The 16157-nt window shown below is 55.0% G+C and overlaps 1 protein-coding gene across 1 annotated transcript; it reads left to right on the top strand.

The window, feature by feature from the left end:
• The first annotated feature begins 748 nt into the window (after positions 1–748).
• On the top strand, positions 749–15594 carry Ppard (peroxisome proliferator activated receptor delta). The gene is made up of 6 exons (XM_026383564.2): positions 749–965; positions 9217–9371; positions 10083–10221; positions 11843–12045; positions 12218–12668; positions 13509–15594. Exons 1-6 carry the CDS (start codon positions 836–838, stop codon positions 13754–13756), a joined length of 1326 nt encoding a protein of 441 aa, XP_026239349.1. The 5' UTR covers positions 749–835; the 3' UTR covers positions 13757–15594.
• Positions 15595–16157: the final 563 nt, after the last annotated feature.

Here is a 16157-nt window from a genome sequence, read left to right as displayed (position 1 = left end):
GACAGATCTACACCACCACCCCCAATCCTGCCCCAGGCCTACTCTGCTGTGGTTGTGTCCCTGCAGTTCCGTACCAGGAGGTCTCGCAGTGCCTCCTGATCTCACTACCTCCGACTGCGGCATTTGTGAACAGTATTTTACTTGAGGGATGGAGTGTCCTCCCCCTAGGTGATGTGGACACGGGTCACATCCTCTAACCCACCTGAGAACGACCCCAGGGGGAAGCTCCTCTCCCCAGGCCTATTGCAGGGCTGTTAGTAGGAGCTGAGCCCAGCAGGAGCTCAGGACAGCAGGGGTTCTGGACCTGAGTGCTGGTGGGGCGCCTGGGAGTCAGGAGGTGTGATGCATATCCCGGTCTCCAGGAGGCCTGGGGAAGTGGGGAAAGCCCCTCAAGTCATTCTGACATGGCTTCTGGAGATGCAGGCTCAAAAAACAGGCTACTGCAGAGGAGGCAGGGAAAGGCAGCACATTGGCGGTGGGTGGTGGTGGCGGTGGGTGGCAGTGGCGCATCATTCACGTGGTTAGTGACCATCCTTATGTGGGAGGGCGGGAGGAGGGCAAGTGACTCCACCACACAGGAGGAGGGACCCTGGGAGGAGCACAGCAGGGACCGAGGAAGGAGCCAAAGAAGGAGCTGGAGTAGATCTCCTTCCCCATGGCCCTCAAACGAGCCCCACTCGCCACTCCCTACTTCACTGCCACCCCCAACTTCTTCCTGTCTCCCCTCTGTCCAGGCTAACAGGAGCTGCCCTGTAGAGGTCCATCTGCACTCAGACCCAGATGATGCCAGAGCTATGACCAGGCCTGCAGGTGTGGCACCGAGGGGAGATCAGCCATGGAGCAGCCACAGGAGGAGACCCCTGAGGTCCGGGAAGAGGAGGAGAAAGCGGAAGTGGCAGAGGCTGAAGGAGCCCCAGAGCTCAATGGAGGACCAGAGCTTGCACTTCCTTCCAGCAGCTACACCGGTGAGGAAAAGGGCTGGGCAGAGGGGCAGAGCAGGCGGAACTAGGCTCCTAGCCCTCTGCAGACAGCATCCTGTGGGTGCAGAACAGCAGAGTGAGACTGGAGCCCAGCGGCCTGCCTCCGGCCCCTCCCCGCCGCTCTGCAGCTGCAGGATCTCCTGCAGACTGCCCCCCTTCTTTCTGGATAACAGAAATGGTAGGTGATGTGGGCTTCTGCAAGAATTGAGTGAACGAGCCTGTGTAACGCACGTCCTCGGTGCTGCTGTTATTCTACCACTGCTGCCACCAGCATCCAGGGCCAATCTGCATTAAGTCATTGTGCCTGTGATTCTTAGGATCAGTGGGCACTCGACTCAGCTGACCTGGTGCTAAATCTGTGCATCCTGATGAGCTGCACTGGATCAGGCTTTAGTACTAAGCAGTTAGAATGGATGACTGTAATTCACGTCACTTTTGTGCAGCCAGTTTCAGCTTCTCGAGTCTCTTGTTCACATTATTGGTCCACTGTCAGCCGTGGTGTAGACATTCCCTGGTGGCCTGTGCTGTTTGTCCTGATCATCATCATGCGGTGTCTGCCCCTCACCCCTCATCATGCCATGTTGTCCTGCTGCTCAGGCCCCTTCCCACTCCACCCCCAGCCTCTCTCCTCACCTAGTGTGAGTGCACAGGTGTTTAAGAGCCACTCAGCACATCCAGCTGATCCCGCTCCCTTCCCTCAGAGGGAACTCTGGTGTGAGAGGCTGCACCCCCGGGTGGGGACACCTGTTCTTACTGCTGGTTTCAGCCCTGCAGCCTTCCTGCAGGGGATGGGCTCTGAACCCCGTGTCTGCGTCGGGTGGGAGGAGAGATGGTGCCTGAGTCGGGGTGGGGCAGGGCTGTGGAGCTAGGACAGGCTCTTGCCTGATCCTGCAGCCACACCATCTTGAACCTGCAAAGCAAGGTTCCTCCTCTTCAGGGAGCAGGGTCAAGGTGGGCTGGGGTGAAGGGAGAGCTGTCATTCAGTCCTGATCCACCCAGACACAAGCAGTGACCAGAGCATGTGACATGGGGCCAAAGAGCCAACACCCGCCCCTCAGAATAACCCATATGCTGTGTGTTCACTGATGTCTGGGATGGCTTTGGAGACCTGCCTTCTCTGAAGCGAGGACTGTGTGCCCAGAGGTGATAATTCACCTTCTGAACTTGAGAAAGGCAGGGGCCGTTAGAAAACAGAGGGAAGGTACGAGGACTGCCCTAGCCAGGGACGTCTCAGAACGCCAGAGTGAACAGGGAAGAGAAGGCACAAGATTTGTGACCTGATCCCCACCGCTGGGCCTGGGCAGATAGAGATGTCCTGGAGTCTCTACACATCCCTCTGGGGCCCAGTGTCACATCACTGTTCCGTGTAGGCCACAGCCCAGTGCTGGGAGCAGAGGCAGGAGAGGCCGGTGTGGCATTGGCATCTCGGGCAGCTTTACTGGTTTTAAAGGTGGCGCGGGGGGGGGGGAGGGGGTGGCACCTAGCCACGCACATGGTTCTGTGTACAATATGGGGTTCAAGAGACCTCGTTCATCAATAAAGGAATGCAGCAGAGGTAGGGCACAGGAGAGGGCTGTTTCACATGGTCACTGTGCTAACACCATAGTCTATAGAAAGTTCTCACAAATTCTACGAGAAAGCCACTAAACAAAAAGTCAAAACAGGTAAGACAGTCCCCAGTTAGCAAATGGCCAGAATACAAAACATGCTAGTCTAATCAAGGGTCAAAGAAGTCGTCTTAAGATGAGGTTTATTTAGCCTGTAAGATTGGCACAAGGGACCATATGGCCACCCTTGGCCGGGGGTGAGGACTGGCCTTCCAGTCCTGAGGGTGGCAGGCAGCCTGGGTGTGCGTTTGTCACCCTGCAGTTCCCCTAGGGCCAGCGTCTGGTGTAGAGCCTTGCTGAGCGTGCAGACACACCCCGGCTGCGTGTTCACGGCAGCCCTGCTACAGGAGCAGAAGTGGGAGGCGCATCTGGGGGGACTTTCTCATGTCAGCCATGGGGCCCCACGGGGGATGCTCTGTCATTAGAAGGGATAAGTAGGTCTGTATACATACAGGGAAATGAGGTCCTGTCAAATAGAAGGATCTTGTTGCTTAAAAATCCTTAGGTATCGTGTAAGATGGCAGAAGTGTCCCTGAAGGCCGGGTGGGCTGACTGAGGGAATGGGTCCTGCTGGGGTGGCTCTGCCATCGGGTGCTGCACATCCTCTGCGTCATTCTCAACAAGTCTGTTCTACTTTCATAATTTGAAGCACGCTTGTACTGCTTTACTTCAGAAGGTTAAAATAAATTAATTGCTCAACATTTTAAGGAGACTGCTGACGGGTGAGGGTCCTAGAGACAGACCCTCATCAGTGCTGGGGGCTGGAGGGCTTTGAGAACACCCAAACCAGAGCGGAAAGCCCAGGTGTATAAACCTCCATGAGCCAGGGCGCTCGATGGCACCTCCATTGCCCAGGCTCCTCGCTGCTAAGGCTGCATCCTGCCCACCCCAGGCCTGGCCATGCGAGAAGAAAGTGTATCTGACCCACTGCAATTCTCGGCACCTGTGAATCTATGACATTGGCCCAGAGTCCCCTCAGGGACCCACAAGGAACTGCTGAACGTAGAAAGGCTTCTGCTGCTTCATGGCTGAACCCCGCCCTCTGCCCCCCTGGGCTCTCTGTGCATCCCTGTACTGACTCAGCACCTCCCCCCACCTGAGAGGCAGGCAGCGCGGGCCTCACCTTAACTCTCAGCAGTGAGGAAGCTGAAGTTACCAGAATTCACCTGCCTCGAATCCCCCAGCTGCGGAGAGACGGGAGCTGGAGCTGGGGCTCACACCCTCCCTGTCCTCCATCCTCGTCTCCTCCTGCCAAGAGCATCCCACCCATGCATCTCTGAGGAAGAGGAGAGAGAAGCTGTCCTCCTGATCTCAGCAAGTACTTGGTGGCGTCCAGGCAGGGCCAGGCACTGTGCCAGGCTGGTGTTCATGATGAACGAGAAGTGCTTGCCCCGAGGAGCTCACAGTGCAGCTGTGAGCAAGAAGGCCACTCGGCCCCCAGCCCAGAATCCTGCAGAAGCAAGAAGGCCACTCGGCCCCCAGCCCAGTCCCTGCAGGACTCTCGCCTGCCTCAGTAGCTAGAGGGAGCTGTTTTCCTCACGCTCTGCCAGCAAAGTAAATAGATGGGGCTGGCCCTCCTGGCTGCCCTCCCAGCTGTGACAACAGTACGCCTCCAGTGATAGAGACGGGATGTGCAGGAGAGATCTCAGCCACACATAAATTGTGGGAATAAGGTCAATAGTGTCTATTTGCCAAACTTGTAATCAAAGATGGTGAAACAGATACTTGACTCTCTGGGTGATGGGGCTGGTGTTTACACCGAGTGCAAACATTCGGGTAATGACCTGGTGTCTTCCTCAGCAATGACCTTGTCTTGATGCTTATCATAATAGCAGTGTTGTTTAATAGTAATGAATATACGTACGTGGGTAGCAACAGACACAGTGGCTGAGCTCAGCCCCAGGAGTTGCATGTTCTTGCTTATAATTCTCCCTCTGCCTCTGTCTTAGGGGTCTCCAGAGAAAACAGAACCAGTAGGGGCGGGGGTGCACACATGCATGAGTGTAGGGATATGGTTTTAGGAATTCACTGGAAAGCTGGAGGCCCAGGAGGTTGCCATGGCACCTAGTTTGAAGGCAGTATGGAGGCAGGGTCCCTTCTTCCTGGGAGGGAGGGCACACAATCTTTCTTCTTTAATCCTTCAGCTGTTAAATGAGACTCATTCACACTATGAAGGTAATCTGCTTCACTGAAAGTCTCCCGATTTAAATGTTAATCACATCTTTATAAAATATACCTTCATAACAAGATCTAGACTGGTATTTGAACCAGAACCTAGGTGTCATACACAGACAGGTTGACACATAAAACCGCCATTGTTTCAGATTCCTCACCTGTAAAGTAGAAGTAAGGGGCGCCTTTCATGAGGAGTTGTTCTGAGGCTCTATACGAGCTGAATGGATGAGAGGTGCCCAATAGAGTGCCTGGCACACAGTAGGTGTGCACTAATAAGAAGGCACTACTGGTGCGTACACACTGCCTTTGCAGGCGAGTCAGATTAGATTAAGTCCAACCCAGGTTTGTTAGGCAAGTGACCTTGGGTGGATCTCTTAATCTCACCCAGCCTAAATTTCCTTATCTGTGGATGATACTGTCCTTCAAGGTGATAATGAAATGGGCATAAAGACACTAACAACTTGGTGCTTAGTAGGGGCCTGGCAGACGTGGCTCTTTTCCCCTTCCCCTATGCAGCTAGGCCGCTGGCAGATGTTTGAAGAGTTGGTGGGCAGGCCAGGCAGGGTGTGGCTCAAGAGAATGCTCAGAGGCAGACCACAGGGCCCAAATGATGGACCCCTCAGCTGACCAAGCGTACCTCCTCCAAGCAGTGGAAGGGAGGCTGAGGAGAGGCAGGGATGGGGGCAGGGTGAGAGAACTATGTCAGCTCTTCATCACTGTGACAAAATACCTGAGATACTCAGCTTAAAAAGAAGAAAAGTTTCTTTTAGCTCACAGTTTTAGAGGTTCTAGCCCATGGTTGGTTGGTCCCATTGCTTTTGGGACAGCAGTAAGGCAGCACATCATGGCAAAGATACATGGTAAAGTGGAAAGAGCTGCTCACCCCAAGAGAAGCAAAGAAAGTAAGAGGAGGGTCCAGGGTCCCAATATTCCCCTCAAGGGCACCCCCCAGTGACCTGACTCCTTCTACTAGCCCCACCTCCTGAATGTTCCACCACTTCACAATCATGCCACAGGCTAGGAACAAAGCCTTCAAAACATGGGCCTCTGGAAGGCATTCAAGATAGACCAGAGCAAGGCCTCTGCCTGGGGCTAGGTGGGCAGGCGGTGCAGGCAGGCAGGCAGCCCTGGCAGGTGGGCCCAGCTCACTCCCACCCAGTAGGCCCAAGGAACATGAGGCGGAACTCGCTGTGGGAAGGAGGGTCTCTTGGAGCCGCAGCCCCTCCCTGGTCCATTCGCCTTCTTGCCCCTGTCTCCAACTAGGAGGTCATATGAGATAAGAGCGGGGCCTTCAGAGCCTGGTCCCTGGAGTGGGGAGAATTCTGCCATTGCTGTGTTAGACCACATGTGATGATGCTTTGGGACAAACCTTTAAGCCAAGTGGTCAATCAGAAAGAAAGAGAATCTTTACCTTTGGAAAACCCACCCATGAACTACGCCTTTCCAGTATCCCCAGGACAACACTGCGCTCTGCCCCAGCCCAGCCCCTCCCCTGCCTCTCTCAGCTGGTGTGTCAGTATTTTGTGGTCTCTTGTTCTGCTAAATAGGCAGGGCGTCCTCACCAAGGCCTCCCTGACTACTCACTCTTGAGTTCTGTCCATTCAGCACCCAGGCCCTGGCTGCTCTAGGCCTGTTTCTCCCTGCCCATTAGTGCTAGTTCCCAACTGGGACCCTCCTGGGACAATGACTCTTGAGTCTCTCTTACAGTTCAGAGTTCTGGGAACCTTGGATGACCAGTTTGGTTTGAGCATCTGGCTTCCTCCAGGCTTCCCAGAGCTCTGGACACTCCTGAGCCAGTGGCCACAGTGGGACAGGAGAGACAAGAGGACAGCCTGTTCCAGGGCCCTCCTGGACTGTGTGCACACAGCCTGGAGACTGCAGAGCCGCAGCTTTCTAGTTAGCATGTCAACCTTCTTAGTGCCTCCTCTGTGTTACCCCCGTCAAGCCTCACCACGCCTCTCAGGTACTGTTCCATCTCCATTCTACAAAGAAGGAAAACAAGGCCCAAGTGCCAGGGGACACATGGGTTTTACCTCAGAACTGCTGGCTGGAGCTGGGATCTGAACGGGGCCTTGTGGCTCCTGAGTTGAGTTCTCACCCTCCCGGCCTGCTGTTGTGAGCATCCAGAAGCTGACTTGGAGGTCGTTTAGAGCCCACAGAGAGGAACAGTCACCTGCCCTGGTGGGGACAGGCAAAGGCAATGGCTTCTTCTGAGATCCTGCATCACTGACTCACCTGCCATTCCTGCCCTTTATCAAGGTGTGTGTTTTTTAAATTGGGAATTAAACCCAAGGGTGCTTTGCCACTGAGCTACATCCCCAGTTCTTCTTTGGGGAGACAGGATTTTACTAAGTTTCTGAGGCTGGCCATCCCGCCTCAGCCTCCCCAGTCACTAGGTGGCAAGCGCCACCACGTCTTGTTGTTCCAGTTTTCTTATCTCTTCCTTCCTCAGCTATGTGAGGAGAGTCCTTCCCAGAACACAGCAGGTACTTATCAAATGTCTGTTGATAAATATTGCCATGTGCAAGGCCAACAGCAACCCCAAGATCAAACACCTGCTGAGCCTCCAGGGCCACACGCCGGGAGGAGGAAGGGACTTAACTGCAGAGATTGGCCATTGGACAAGACTCTGTGATAGAGGTGGTCCCCGAGATGCTAGAGACAAGGCAAGTCTAACTGAGGAGGCAAAACTACAGAAACAGCACGGATTACAAGAAGGACCGCAAAGCGAGCGTGCAGTAGACCGCCCCACTCAGGAAGTGCCCGGAGTCCGCCTGCCCCAGCGTCCGAGCAGGCCTCACAGAGGGCTTTTATTTTACCACAGTCTCTGGCACCAGTACTGACTCCTGTCATCCCTGTTCTAAGGCCTCCAGGAGTGGCGAGTCTTGCCCAGCTCCATTGGCCAGTTGTGCTGAGGCCAGGACCCCAGGCAGCATGAGGACTGCTGGTCCCCCCGGAGCAGTGGGACCTGCCACGTGTCCAGCACCCTGCACAGGTCTTGGAGCTGAGCCACAGCAGCGCCCTGCCCTGTGGTGCTTACGTCTAGTGGGTGGTGCTCAACGGGGAACAAACAGGCAGGGACTGTAGCAGGTGGCAGTGAAGGCCGAGAGACCACAGAGGCTTCACCTGTCAGAGCACCTGGCCCAAGAAATCAAGGGGCCCACTCACCCCAGCTCGAGGTAGGGGACTATTACTCCCCTTGGAATGACCAAAGTTGGGAGCTAAGGCACTGGGACAAGACAGGACATTTTAGGGACTTATGTCACTCCTGAACCTCACTGACTAGAAGAGGAGTCAGTTGGCCTGTGTTGTAGAGACAGGGCTGCAGGCCTGGGAAATATTAGTTTGGGTTTGTTGCCATGGCTTAGGTCCCCTGCCATGCTCCTGCTTAGGTGGCTGCTTCTTGGGTTTGGGAATTTGGCACCTGCCTTCAAGGAGGTGGCCCAGCTATCCCAGGAGAGAGCAGAGATTAGAAAACCAGCAAGAGAGAGGCAGGACAGACAGTTCTGTGGGCCACGAGCCAGCAAGGACTGGGAGTCAGGAGATCGAGACCCATAGGTCCCCTTTCCACTTATTTCACCGCGTGTCTGAAGGGGAGAATCAGAAAAGATAGCTTCTTACTGAGTCATTTAACATCATGTCTATCCTGAAGCCATAGTCACAGCTATTTCCTTGCCAAGACTCCAAACACCATGGTTCAAACATCTGTACGCTGGTTAGGGAACCGCAGCATACTACTCAATGTGACTGACACTTCTGCTCTTTTTATCAAGCAAGACATTCGTTTCATGGGAACAAATTTGAGGTTCTCCCCGTTCTTCTACTTCAGTGATTGAACCCAGGGGCGACCTACATTGAGCTCCATCCCCAGCCCTTTGATTTTCTATTTTGAGACAGAGTGCTCAGAAAATTGCCTAGATGGGTCTTGAACTTGAGATCCTCCAGTCTCAGCCTCTTAAGTAGCTGGAATTACAGACATCTACCACCACCCTGGCACACTTGAGCCTCTTGGAATGTCCATAGAAGAACTTCCTGCGAGAGCCAGCCCTACAGAGGTCTGCACCTCAGCTTCCACAGCACCCCACATGGGCTTGCTCAGCGCCACCTCTAAACCAGCTGCTAGAGAGCTGCTTCCCGGGACCATCTGCAGATCCTCAGTCTGCTTCCTCTTACCTATTCCTCCTCTCAAAGCACGGCCAACCCTGTACCCTCTTACCATGCTTAAGTGCAGGAAGGCTCTGACCGAGCTGTGTGTCCTGGACATCTGCCATGTGGCAGTTCTGGGGGAATTTCGCCTTGGAGACTTTGCCCCATCCAGGTCAAAAAAATCCCTCCCCGCACCAGGACACACAGCTCTGAAGAGGCTGAGCCCAGGGCTTAGGGACCCTCCTGATCCCTGGCTCCCAGGCCTAGCTGGCAGAGTGTGAAGCTGCCTCTCTGTCCTTTGTCCACAGACCTCTCCCAGAGTTCCTCCCCACCCTCGCTTCTGGACCAGCTCCAGATGGGCTGTGACGGGGCCTCTGGCGGCAGCCTCAACATGGAGTGCCGAGTGTGCGGGGACAAGGCCTCAGGCTTCCACTACGGTGTTCATGCGTGCGAGGGGTGCAAGGTATGCATGGGGACTGCGGCTCACGTCAGGCTGAGCTACCACGTGGGTTTTCCCTGCCCCAGAGTCGGACTCTGAGAACACCCGCTGCTCCACCCCTCGGGCTCTGCAGGAAAGGAGGGTTCCTCTCCAGGCCTGTCCTGCTGGGCACCTGCAGGGTGGACCCAGACACTCAGACTCTGTGGGTAGCCAGTGCCCCTCCCTGGGGACCAGGCCAGGAGGTCTTCTATCTGAGGTCAGGATTTCTAGCACCAAAACTTCAAGAACTTTTTGAGGAAAAAAAAAAAAAAAAAACAGTGATGAGGTTCTGGGACTGGCGCTCCCCACCTGTCTGAACTGGGGGCTGTCACTTTTTCCAGTGATGCTTCTAGGTTTTTCCTTCTAACTGCATATCCATGAGAATTTCACAGATTATTTTATTAAACCACCACTTACAAAATACAAAGAACCAGATATATTTATGAATAAACCAAATTAGCCATGACACAGTTTTATTATCAAATTAACAAACAAGATTTAAGGCTTCTTTGGGCAGGTAAAGTAAATGTGTTGTAAATTTTAATACCCCCAGCCCACCCCGTTCCTTCCAAACTGTAGCACTGTTTACATCAGACAAGCCTCATCAGGCCTTTAGCACAGCCCAGTGGGCAGAGCAGGATTCGTCAGCCCTGTCCCTTCATGGCGACCTCTCCTCACCTATGCTTGGTCCCTCAGGGCTTCTTCCGAAGGACAATTCGCATGAAGCTGGAATATGAGAAGTGTGATCGGAGCTGCAAGATCCAGAAGAAGAACCGCAACAAGTGTCAGTACTGCCGCTTCCAGAAATGCCTGGCACTGGGCATGTCACACAATGGTGAGAGCTGACCCCGGCAAGGCACAGGGGCTATTGGATCCGCACAACCTCAAACCAGGATCCAGAATGTACCTAGTGTATCCTGAAAGGAAGTACCCGCTCAGCAGTGCTGGGCACACAGTGAACTCTGTGTCAGCTGGGACCTGGCCAGTCTGACCTGGGTCCTGGAGCGTAAGATCTGCCACTTCCCCACGCTGTCTGGCATCCACCTGGACAGGCCTGGGCAGCCACCACTTCTCTGTGCCTGAGGTTTACCTGCTCTGGCCCAGAAGGGAACTGAGCCCCCAGCTCAGACCAGGTGGGGAGCACCAGTCCCAGAACCTCAGCCTGGCTGGATGATCTGACGGCACCGATACTGCTGCCGCGGCAGGATCCCTTCAGCCCTTCTTGGTTGTTGGGAGCAGGCAGGAGCCAGTGAGCGACCCTACCTATGCGTCAGAGGCCAGGCTCTCCCAGAACACAGTCAACCCTGCCCCGTGCTCCGCCTCCTGCAGAGTCTTTTCTTCAGATCCCTAAAGTAGGATATTGTAAAGTCTGTCTGCCCCTCTGTACCTCTGGGTCAAATCCCCAGGGGACAGGGGAGAGTCTCCTATTTACATTTAAATAGCTCCATGGAGGGGCTGGGGTTGTAGCTCAGTGGTAGAGCTCTCCCCTGCACCACATAAAAATAAATAAATAAAATAAAAATATTGTGTTCAACTGCAACTAAAAAAATATATATTTATAAAAATAGCTCCACGGTAGGACAGCCCCTGGGCAGCTTTTATTCTTGTCCAGGGTGGTGGGGTCTGGCAGGTGTGTGGCTTGATCCTGCCCCTCAGTCTGTGTCTGTTTTGGTCCTCATTCCATTGTGGCCATTGGGGAGGTTCCTAGGACATCTCAGAGCTGCTAGAATCCATCCCTCACTCCTTCTAACAGAAGCCAGATTCATATCCTGTTCCATTGACTGTGATTTATGAGTGCTGAGAGAATATTTATTTATTTGCTTTTTTTGAGAAGGGGGTCTCACTACGTTGCCTAGTCTGCTAGATTTAATTTAATTTTTGCAGTACTGGGGATTGAACCCAGGACCTCAGGTAGCACTCTTATCACTGAGCTACACCCTCAGCCCTTTTAAAAAATTGAGACAGAGTCTTGCAGAGTTGTCCAGGCTGACCTTGAACTTGAAGTCCTCCTGTCTCAGCCTCCAATGTGGCTGAGATATGGGCAGAGTCACTGCCTCTGGACCCATTGAGTTTTAAGAAAGGTGAAGTAGTCTGTCCAGAGTCACAAAGCTAGTAGGTGCTGAGCTGGCCTGGGGGAGCCGGCCTTCACACCAGAGCCTGTCTTCTAGACGCTGTGTTGTGCTGCATCCCACCAAGGGCAGCCCAGTCACTCAGCAAGTTCAGGCCCTGTGTGCTGGGCACTGTGAGGGAGACACAGTGTTCCTGCCACTGTGGAAACAGGGTTCTGAGGGGAGGCTTCAACATTACCACCTTAATGGCTCTAGAATCCCTGAGGTCTCAGGCCCCAGAATGATGTCTCCATCTTTGACATGTGCACCTGTAAAGGGACAGGGTTAGAGGTTAGAAGTGCTGGCCCCTGCCTGGATCCTCTGTGACTGTCCCCTTCCCCCTTGCAGCTATCCGCTTTGGCCGGATGCCAGAGGCAGAGAAGAGGAAGCTGGTGGCGGGGCTGACAGCCAGCGAGGGGCACCTGCACAACCCACAGCTGGCTGACCTGAAGGCCTTCTCCAAGCACATCTACAACGCCTACCTGAAAAACTTCAACATGACCAAAAAGAAGGCCCGCAGCATCCTCACTGGCAAGTCCAGCCACACTGCGGTGAGTGTCACTGCCCAGCGTGGCAGAATCCCAGCTCTGGTCCACGCTGCCACACCTGACTCCTGGGAGAACCATGCCTCCTCCCTCTCCTAACTCATGGTACAGGCAGGGGTGTGGGGACATTCGGGCGGGGACCCCCAAGGCCTGGCCTCTGACAGGGCCTGGTTTTCAGCCCTTTGTGATCCACGACATCGAGACATTGTGGCAGGCAGAGAAGGGCCTGGTGTGGAAGCAGCTGGTGAACGGCCTGCCGCCCTACAAGGAGATCAGCGTGCACGTCTTCTACCGCTGCCAGTGCACCACAGTGGAGACTGTGCGGGAGCTCACCGAGTTTGCCAAGAGCATCCCCAACTTCAGCAATCTCTTCCTCAATGACCAGGTGACCCTTCTCAAGTATGGTGTGCATGAGGCCATCTTTGCCATGCTGGCCTCCATTGTCAACAAAGATGGGCTGCTGGTGGCCAATGGCAGTGGCTTTGTCACTCATGAGTTCCTGCGCAGCCTCCGCAAGCCCTTCAGTGACATCATTGAACCCAAGTTCGAGTTTGCTGTCAAGTTTAACGCCCTGGAACTTGACGACAGCGACCTGGCTCTGTTCATAGCAGCCATTATCCTGTGTGGAGGTGAGTGAGGGGTTGAGCAAGTGGGCTAGCCCCTCAGCACGTCCCCTGGGGATTGGACCCTCACTTCAGGGCCAAGCCTGAGCCCAGACGCATGGGGACACATCCATGTCATCCGATAGTGGAGCAAGTGAGGCACTGACTGCACGTGCAGAATCAGCTCCACGTTATCATACAGATGGAGGCAGAAGGAAAAACACTGAAACCAGACTGACCGTCCTGCGAACAGGGATATTTATGGGTGGTGCAGAAATAGTCCGTGTTCTACCTGCATTTTCCAGATTCCAACACAATAAGTACAGCAGCAACCCTGCTCGCCAGCAGTGGCATAGAGCTTACTTCCTGCTGGTCCTTGTTCCAGTTCTTCTTGCAGATTATAACTCATGTGGTCCTCAACAACCTGGGCTAGAGGTTCTTTTTTTTATTTTTTATTTTTATGTGGTGCTGAGAATTGAACCCAGGGCCTCATGCATGCTAGGTGAGCGCGCTACCACTTGAGCCACATCCCCGCCCTAGAGGTTCTTTTTATTATCCTCATTTTCAGATGAGGAATCAAGCCCAGACGGGCCAGGTGGCCTGCCCAGAGCCTCCTGGAGAGTCTGTGGGAAGGGCAGGACTTGAAGCCAGTCCACACATAGCACCCTGTCCAGCCAGGAAAAACTGTTAGCAAGGAACGAGAGAGATGGGGAGACTGGGTCGGGGTCCTAGAGCACTCAGTGGAGCCATCACTGAGAGAACAGGGTGGGTCTGGCCAGGCAAGGAGGCCTGCCCTGTGCCACATCTCCCCTAGGTGGGGAAGGGGAGGTTCTCTGCCCTTCTAAGACCCCATGCATGTCCCCACAGACCGGCCAGGCCTCATGAACGTGCCCCAGGTGGAGGCCATCCAGGACACCATCCTGCGTGCCCTCGAGTTCCACTTGCAGGCCAACCACCCCGACACCCAGTACCTCTTCCCCAAGCTGCTGCAGAAGATGGCTGACCTGCGGCAGCTGGTTACCGAGCACGCCCAGATGATGCAGTGGCTCAAGAAGACTGAGACTGAGACCTTGCTGCACCCCCTGCTCCAGGAGATCTATAAGGACATGTACTGAAGCCAGTGTCCAGGCCACCTGCAGGTTGCAGAGGGGTCCAGCCACTGGAAAGCACTCAGCACAGCCCAGAGCATCAGGGTCACACTCTCGCGCTCCCACGCCCATGGCCCTGGTTCCATGGTCCCTTTCCTCTACTTCTTTGCTCCCCGACTCTGTCTGCCTTTGTTGTCCCCCTGTCTTGGTTCCTGTCTTACCAGTGCCTCTGGCTCTTCCGCTCCCTTCCCCTCTGCAGCTGTGTCCCCTCCTCCTCCCTCCTCTCGTCTCTCCCGCAGCCCCACGTCTGTCTTCTCTTTCGTCTGTGAGAACTTTGTACTATTTCACCAGCAGCCTAAGACAGAACTTCTGCTTTTGCCCCTCCTTTCCCAGGGGAGGGAGTGGGCGTCCTCTGTCCCACACTGCGCTACAGGCACAGGGGCCCCACTTCTGTCTCCTTTCTTCAAGCAAAAGACTTGAGCCATCCAAAGAAACACTATACCCTCTGGGCCTGGCTTCCTGGGGAAGCCTGGCCTGGAATGCCTGCAGCAATAACCTGCAGTCACTGGGTCCCTGCTGCAGGGGACAGTGGCCGGGGGGCTGGGCCAAGAGCCAGAGGCCTCCCCCAAGTGATCTCCCCTGCCCAAGAATGAGGCTGGCCGACCCTATAGCAGCAGTCCAGCCCTCTGACACCCAGCGTCCTTCCATTCTTCATACCAGTCTTCTAAAGCAACGTCACTGATGATCCCCGGCGCTGGCCGCTGCGGGGCACCCCCCAGCCTGGAGGGAAAGCAGGGTTCCCTCCAGGTGGATGCCCCACACCCCCGTTGAAGAGGAGAAAGGTGGGAGTGGTTGGGTTATAGCACACTTAATTCTGACCCCAGAGATCGGGGTCTGCGTCCTGAGGTCAGAGGCCAGGGGGCATGGGGCGGGCCTTCCATCAGCACCGCACTGCCCCTACCCTGTAGCAGCCACTCAGCAGACACAACTGTCAGAACCCAGTGCCACCGCACCTTTCTCTATCCAGGAGCCCCTGGCACCAGCCCCTCCCCGACACACTCCCTGGAGCCGATGCTCCAGCACACACCACAGCACTGAAATCACTTTACCACAGGTCTTGGCCCGCCCTCCCTCCCTTCCCCAAGAGGTGGTGCCGCAGGGGCTGTTCCCAGGGCTGGCAGACCTGTGGGCGGGCAGGACCATCCTGCCGAGCCAGCCAGGACCTGCTCCTGGGATCCTGTGCTTTCCCCCGTTCATTCAGCCCTGCCCTCTTCCACCCTCCCTGCCCTGCTCTCATCCCACTGATCACCTGAATTTCTCCCTGTGCCGCCTCAAATGACTGGGGACCTTGCCAAGTGGTCCTGTGGGTCTGGCCCTTGCCCCCAGCTCCTGAGTGGAGGTGTGCCCACCCAGGCCTGTGTGGGGAGGGACCAGCTAGGGTCTCAGAAGGTGGTAGGAGAGCCAGGGTTATAGCCTGGACTTCCTGGACCCTATCTGGTCCCAAGGGGCCTTTCCATCCGAGTGCAGCACTGAGAGGTGATGGCTTGAGAGAGGACAAGCCCAGCATCTGCCCCTACCAGCTTGGTGGCCTTCTGTGTCCCAGGATCACTCTGCTAGCAAGACCCTTTCTTCTCCCCTCCCCCCCAGCTGACCAGATTTTGGAGCTTGGGGTGCAGCCTTTGGGGCCGAGGCTGAAGGGAGCGCTTTGCCTGTCCCTGTCCCCACCCAGGTCTGGTGCTGAGGGTGCCGCTCTTCTCAGTGGCTGAGCAGTCTCCAGTACTGAAATGTATATTTTTGCTAGGAGCCCCAGCTTCCTGTGTTTTTAATATAAATAGTGTACACAGACTGACAGAACTTTAAATAAATGGGAATTAAGTATTTAAGAGTCGACTTGAAGCTGACTCAGTTCTTTGTGTGCTTTTCTGAGGGCCACTGGGCTCCTTCCCCTCCTCCATATCCAGGGCTGGGGGTGTGGATGTCAAAGGGTGTCAGGAGGGAGGTCCGTTCTGACTGTGGTTGCCACTGTCCCCCGACTCGCCCCTTGTCAGTCTGGAGTTGGAGGAGGAGACACTGCCCTGGGCTGTGTCTCTGAGGAGACTCTGGCACCACAGCATCATCAGAGAGGAGCGTGCGATGTGTGGGGAGAGGCCGCAACTGGCGGGACTTGAAAAAGCCACGCCCCTTGACCATGAGGACTGCCCTGTCCTCAGCTAACACCAACTCTAGCGCACCTGGCCCTCAGCAGCCAGCGGGCTCAGCCACAGTGTGAGGTGAGGTCAGGGTACGTGCAGTAGCCAAATTTCCTTCACCGTAATGAAAGACCTGAGATAATCAACTTATAAACAGAAAAGGGGTATTGTGACTCACGGTTTTAGAGGTTCCAGTCCACGAGTGGTTGGCCCAGTTGCCTTAGGCCTGTGGCAGAACA

Source organism: Urocitellus parryii, chromosome 8 (genome assembly GCF_045843805.1).
Source record: "Urocitellus parryii isolate mUroPar1 chromosome 8, mUroPar1.hap1, whole genome shotgun sequence".
In the NCBI taxonomy this organism is placed as follows: domain Eukaryota; kingdom Metazoa; phylum Chordata; class Mammalia; order Rodentia; family Sciuridae; genus Urocitellus; species Urocitellus parryii.
This window is presented reverse-complemented; position numbering and strand designations above follow the sequence as displayed.